The sequence below is a fragment of the Orycteropus afer genome, unplaced genomic scaffold (assembly GCF_000298275.1).
Source record: "Orycteropus afer afer isolate SDZICR_OR568_19922 unplaced genomic scaffold, OryAfe1.0 scaffold00169, whole genome shotgun sequence".
Classification (NCBI taxonomy): domain Eukaryota; kingdom Metazoa; phylum Chordata; class Mammalia; order Tubulidentata; family Orycteropodidae; genus Orycteropus; species Orycteropus afer.
Window position 1 is genome coordinate 2160451 of NW_006921756.1, and position 7161 is coordinate 2167611.

At 46.7% G+C, this 7161-nt stretch overlaps 1 protein-coding gene across 1 annotated transcript in view; it reads left to right on the top strand.

Moving 5' to 3' along the window:
- The first annotated feature begins 612 nt into the window (after nt 1-612).
- LOC103201952 (fatty-acid amide hydrolase 1-like) overlaps nt 613-7161 on the top strand; it is a 39670-nt gene continuing 33121 nt past the window's right edge. The window contains exon 1 of the mRNA XM_007946722.1: nt 613-804. Within this exon, the coding sequence (XP_007944913.1) occupies nt 613-804 (192 nt within the window). The remainder of the gene's footprint in view (nt 805-7161) is intronic.

The following is a 7161-nucleotide window of genomic DNA, read 5'->3' on the forward strand; positions in this document are numbered from 1 at the left end:
TTAGAGGCATTTCTTCACTCAGACAGCTGCTGGCTGCTGAGGCTGACAAACCCAAAGTTGACAAATAAAAAGGCACAGTCCCAATGTTACCAAACCACATGGCAGGCCATTAATTTAAGCCCATTGTAAGTCCCAAGGTTGGCAGGGCATGGCAGGCTGCTGAAAAATGGCATGGCTACATGCAGGGTCCAAGTATGCCATAAGCTAGAGACCATTCCCAAGGCTTCTCCTTATATACAGGACGCAGACCACATCCCAAAGGCAGCTACTTAGCTGCTTGTGGTAGATCCCACCATGGAGTTGATTGCCAGTCTCATTATGGGGAATAACTATCACTAGCTGCCCAGCCATTCAACCAGGCCCAGCCAAGTTTACACACAAACATAACCACCACACTCCTCCACCTAAGGAAATCTTACCCTATAGCCTGAGGGATAGGGGCCTTGTCTGGGCAGTTCCATGTAAGGGTAAGAGCTAGGTGGGAGGAGGTTGGGTTGTGCCCATCTGGGGCCCCACATGTAAGTTATCACCCCAGTAGCACACCTGACAAATAAGCAGGTGTTTCTCTAAAGGCAGCAGCTGATCTTCTACACAGGCCCCTTGACGCTCGTGATGGACTGGCTGCCCAGTTTGCCTTCCCATGTAGTGCTACTGCTTCTGGTCCTGTTGGGTGCTGCCCTGCTGGTGGCTACCCTGCTCTTCTGCCAACATTGTCCAGCAAGAAGCAAGATCCCCAGGGCACAGAGGCGAAGGGAAGTAGCTCTGCAGAAGATGGCGGCCCTGGCACAGCGTCTCCGGCAGCAGGTAAACAGGCATTGGTCCCTGAGGCCCCAGCTCCAGGGAAGTTGGCCTTCAATCCCAATAGAGGGACCAGACTTTATGACAAGAACCGTCCCATTGCCCTGTCCCCCTTCAGAAGAAGACAAGGAGCCTAGTGTCTAGTCCCCATCATCCCCCAGCTCTTCCTGCACTGTCTCTTTGGGTCACTGTCAGTTTCTTCTCTAGCTCTTGAGGTCAGAGACATTATATATTCTCTCTGTTCTCTCAGTACCTAGTACATGGCTCAGTAACATGATGAGTGCTTACATAGGGTGTTTGTTGAGACAAACTGATGGAGACAATTGGAAGCAAGAGGCCAGTCCTCTCGGCCCTTGAGCTGCCCCACTGAGACAGGAACTGTAGTCTACACATTGGCTCTTCTGTCCCCAACCCCATTCATTTCTGTGAATGTTCTGAGCACCTGATAGGTGCAAGGCATGGGGGTTACTGGAGACAAAGCCCTCCTGTGAAGCTGTGTCTTAAAAGGGGGCTTTGGCAACTTGGATGAGGTATTTTGAGGCATTGAGACAGCTGGGCTGGGCTGGGATTAGCAGAAGAGCTGAGCCATGATGGGCAGCAAAGCCTGCCTAGGGTGGCAGAGAGAAACACAAGAAGGAGAGGCATGGAGACAACCTTAGACTGTGGAGCCTGGAGGATATATGACAGCTTTTCTCTGGCCCATGGACTCTCCAACTGCCCAAGGAGGGCTGGGCTCACAGTATCTTAGGGTCCCCAGCTTTGGTGCACCCAGGAGGGGGTACGCAGGATGGACCCCTCTGGGTGGGGGTAGGGATATGCCTGAGGGGCTGTCCCCATGCTCTGGAGTTCCTGAGTGTCCTCTGCCGTCCCTTGGACTGTGATTGATGGCCCCAATGGGCAGCTTCTCTGCCCAAGCTGCTGCAGTTGCTGAGAATGTGTATTAATATTAATTGGGGCTAATTAGTTGCATAAATCAATCCACCCTCAGAGAGCAGCTACCCCTCCCTGGTTGATGTGGTTGATGAGGAGGAAGTCTGGGCTAATGGGATTGTTATGGAGAATCAACATGATGAAGAGAAGTCCTGTGTGTGTGTGAGCCTCCAATCTGTGTGCGGCAGTGGGTTTAGCTTCTTTTACTGCAAACATGGGGACCTGCTTAAGTGTGCCTCCTGCTGGTGTTTTATTGGGTTCTGGTTGAGTGTGTGTCTGATTGTGTGTTGCTTGTGTTTGTTTACATGCCTGTGATGTTTATGCCCACGACTGGTTTCTTGTTGGGAATATGTATGTGTTGTTACTGACTGAAGTGTATACATTTAGATGAACGTGTCTGAACGTTTGGTTGGGGTCTTATCTGTCTCTGTGTGGTTGTGTTTCTGATGTGTGAATACATCTAGTTGCATGTGTATCTGGGCATCTGGTATGGTATATGTGTGGTTGTCTTCTGGGGTATGTGGCTGTCTGGCACATATCTGGGTATGTACATGTCTGGTTGGGTAGAGGAGTGTAAGGGGCTTGAGGTGAGGTCAACCATGGGTCTCCAGTCTACTCTTATGGCTTCAGGCTTCTTATATCTTTGAACCTTCTTCCTTCTCTGACAGAGCTATATAGATCTGTCCTGGGCATCTTCCCCATCGGGCCATTTCTCTTCCAGAAAAGCCCTTAAAGCTTCAGGTGTTCACAGGGCAGGTAGGAGTCTGAGACACGGGTTCTCCAAGAACCCTTGCAGAGTTCAGTCAAGCAAATTCAATTCAATTCAGTTCAGCAAAATTTCAGAGGGCTCCTCTGTGTCTTACCTTGAACTGGACCCTAGAGAAATAAAGATGAATCTAACATCTCACCCAGACTTGCCTAAAGGTGCTACCAATCTGAGGGGGATATGGTAGAAACATTGCTGTGTAAACCATGATGGAAGGCAGCTTAGCTGGGTGTGGGGAAGGCCAAATGCCCATAAGAGCTGCAGGATGCGACAGGAGGGGGTGATTTGTTCTGTCTGGGAAAAAAGGATGTGGGGATGGCTTCCCAGAAGAGGTAGGTATTTGAGGCGGGCCTTACAAGATGTGTAAGAGTTCTCCAGAAGGAGGAAGGAACAAGAAAGGCAGTACTGGGAAAGACAAGCCTGAAATATGGCAATGCATCTGAGAATATGGATGATAATATCGGCAGCGCCCATGGGGTCAATGGAGAAGCCACACATGGCTGGAAATTGCTGACCAGGAGGCTCTGGTCACCTTGGGTTGCAGATATTTAAAATATTTAACAAACACTTTGGAAATACTAAAAATAATAAATCAATTTATTAAAAACTTTAAAATATCTTTTGTTTCATTCTCAAACCATGAGGAGAGGCAGCGTTAGCTAAGTTTGGAGAAGACAAGATGTCTGTGGGACTTGGCAGGACAGGGTGATTTGTTCTAAACAAAACTAAATACTAAAACTACTTAAAAGTGTTATAAGTTAAAAAAAAAATGATGTAAGTTGAAGTGCAATTCTTCCACCAAATTATTTTACTAATTTCCAAATAATTTTTAGAATTTGTTGTGGGGATCTTTTGATATGACTATCACTGTTGGAGGGAGCTCTGGTAGCATAGTGCCTAAGGCACTTGACTGCTAACCAGAAAGCTGGCGGTTCAAACTCACCAGCCACTCCTCGGAAGGAAGATTGGGCAATCTACTTCTGTAATACTGACTGCCTCGGAGGGGTCGCTATGAGTTGGGTCCAACTCGACGGCACATAACAACAACAACAACATCACTGTTGGAAGGATGTGCCTGTCTTTGAAAGCTCTCCCAGTAAATGAAGAGTCATTAGGTGACTTGCAGTCTCATTAAATACAGACTTTCTCTTAGCATTAATGATATTGTTTCTTGGGCTGAGTCCTTTTTCAGCTTTTGCTGAACCAATAACAATTACACTAAAAATTCCCTAACTCTTCCAATACTATCTGAGATCTTATATAGTCAAGAATCTCTGTTGTCAATTAAGTCATGAAAATTATTATTAGAATGTCAGGCTAAATTACACTTATCTAACCCTTCAGTCTGTGGGAGAACTTGAGTAAAATGGCAGGTTAAAATGTGGCCCATACAGCTGGGCTGCCTGGTTACAATTCAGACTCTGACACTTAAGTTTGAAATAACCTCCCTCTGCCTTCACGTCCTCATTTCTTTTATGGGCTGATGGTTATATATAACACTCAGGTAAGTTAATAAATGTTCACAGTGGCATCTGGCACCCAGCAGGTACTCTATGTCACTGTATACAATGATTCTTCTCATTGTACTAACAAAGTTAACAGTGTTGTCCATGATGAACGTGCATTTGGTGAGCTTCAATGAATTTGTTCTTTAGGTGGAAGTGACGCTCAACAGGGTTGGTGAAAGAGCCTTGCTGGAGCCTTGAAAACCACTATCCTTCTGTCACTGGAGAGCCCACTAGGCTGGCCAAGGGGCAATCCCAGCAGACACCTACAGTGCCCCGCCCTCTTCCTTACCACTTTCTGACCTGTCCTCCCCTGTCTCAGCTCCCTGGGAGCAAAAATCCCCACAAGTGGCCATACAGAGACACTGTAGGGGAGCCCCAGCCACAGGAGTTAGGTGAACCCTGGGAATTTGCCTACAGCGTTGACATTAACGGTGTCATCTCTGCTGCTGAGATTTTCTCTGGCTAGGTAGATATGCAGGAACGGGGGCTGGCATAGAGCAGTCCCAGCAGTCTTGATGGTGTGCCGTGAATGGGCAAGTGCTAGGGTGGTACCTGGCAGTGCCTACTAGAGCTCCTTAGGGTTGAGAAGAACAGGATGTGGGAGGAGCAGAGGCTTGACAAGGGAGAGGATAGTCCCTGAGGCTCCTGCTGTGCTGGGCATTTACTCAATGGACTGTGAGGAGAGAGAGGGTGGTGTTTCAAGGGAGGGGCTAAGGCAGCAGAAATGGGGAGGGACTCAAGGAGGTGGCCTTTTACTAAATTTCTCAGAAGTATTTCAATATTTTAGCCACTGGTGCAGCCACAGAGGTGCATCCTCACCCAATGCCAGTCCTGTCCTAGGGGGTCTATCTCTGGGCCCACCTGAAAGTTCTTGGGCCTGCAAGCTGGGCAGCAAGTGGTGAGATGGTGTTGTAAGTAGAGGGGTTGGGGGTTGGGCAGAGTCCCTGGCATTCAGGAAGTACTTCATCAAAAAAATTCCATTCCTGAACCCACATGTGTGTCTTCCTGCCAAGCAAAAGACAGGCATATGAGTTGAACTTTTACCTGAGGTAAATACATTCCTTGGAGAGAATAATCATGGGAGAAAGAAGGGCTGTTTATGCAGAGGGAGACAGCTCAGGGAGCAGGGGTGCGTGAAGGGATGGACAGAGGGAAGAGGTGACTGTTGGGAGGAAGTGGGAGGGGAGCTGTTGCATTGTGGTGAATTGTGGTCAATGTCATAGGACAAAGTGTGTGTGAACTGCGGTATGGAAGGTGAATTTGCTCTGTAGATTTTCACCCAAATCACAATAACAAAGAAACAAACAAATAAATAAATAAATATTCCATTCCTCAAGAAGGTAGTGGCTGGCAGTTCAAACCCACCAGCTACTCCTCGGAAGGAAGGTTGGGCAATCTACTTCTGTAGTGATACCACCTTGGAAACCCAAGGAGGGATCACTATGAATCACTTCCAACTCAACAGCATACAACAACAAGAGGGTAGTGGTTAATATATAGATTTAAAACAACAACAACAAAAAAATCACTTGGCATCAAGTTGATTCTCACTCAGGGTTGCCCCATGTGTGTCAGACTAGAATTGTGTTCTGTAGGGCTTTCAATGGCTAATTTTTCCAAAATAGATCACCAGGACTTTCTTCTGAGCTATCTCCTGGTGGACTCAAATCTCCAGTCCCTTGGTTAGTAGTGAGTGTGTTAACCATTTTCACTTGGGTTTAAGCCCAGGCTGCCACATCTTTGTGATCTTAGACAAGAGAGTTAACCTCTATATGCCTTTGTTGCCTTTATTGTGGAATGGAAATGATAATAACACCTATCCAAGGGTTTCTGTGAGGGTTTAATGAAATAGTGCAAGCAAAGTGCTTGGCATAGTTCCTGGCTATCTAATAAGTACCCGATAAATGTGAATATATGTACATCTATCTACATATGAACATGTTATATGTTTATGGTGAAAGCCTTATAAAACATATAGAAGAGAATGGTCTTGCTGTTTTATTCTGAGGGCAATTGAGATCCATGACTGGATTTGGCTTTTATATGATCTTAGAAGAAACACTCAGGCTGCAGTGAAGAAGCTGAATTGGAGGTACAGAGACTAGAGGCAGGGAGGCCAGTGAGGAGGCATTGAGATAGATGAGAGATAAGGTTTTATCTAGGCAGGCAGTGGACTGAGGAGTCAGATGTGGAAAATATTAAGGAAGAAGAATCACCTATAGCCAGTGTCTTAGCTATAACAGAAACACCACACACAAGTGGGTGGCTTTAATGAACAGAAATTTATTTTCTCATGTTTGTTGTTGTTGTTAGGTGCTGTCAAGTTGATTCTGACTCACAGTTCAACAGAATGAAACATTGCCTGATCCTGCACCATTCTCACAGTTGTTGCTATGTTTGAGCCCTTTGTTGCAGGCATTGTGTCAACCTATCTTGTTGACCATTTTCCTCTTTTTTGCTGACCCTCTACTTTACCAACTGTGATAATAAGGTTGTATATCAGCTTAACTAGGAACTCTGGTAGCATAGTACCTAAGGCACTTGGCTGCTAACCAGAAGGCTGGCAGTTCAAACCCACCAGCCCCTCCTTGGAAGGAAGGTTGGGCGATCTACTTCCATAGTGATACTGCCTCAAAAACCCAAGAAGGGGTCTCTATGAGTCAGGTCCAACTCGAGGGCACGTAACAACAACAACAACATCTGCTTAGCTGAGCTGTGATTTTGAGTGGCTTGGCAGCTGGGATGTACTTTGTCCCCACAATGAGACTGGATGTGGTATAGTCACCTCCATGGTGGAATCTGCTGTGAGCAGTTAATCAGTTGGGGAGTTGCCTTCGGGGTGTGGCTTGCTTCCAGTGTATATGGGAAGAATCCTACATTTGGCTCATCATCATCTCCAGTCTCTGCCCTTGAACCAGTGGCCTGCTACGTTCTCTGATGATCCTATTGCCTTTGCAGCCTGTGAGCTAGCAATCTGCCATTTTACCTGCTAATCTCAGATTTCGTTGGCCTCAGCAGCCAGCAGCCTGTTTTACTGCCTGCCAATCTTGAATTGAATCACATTCCAGATGCCCCATTGGAGGCACTCACTCAGTTATGCCAAGAGTTTGGAAGACAGCTACCTGGCCAACTGACTGGAAGAGATCCATATTTGTGCCC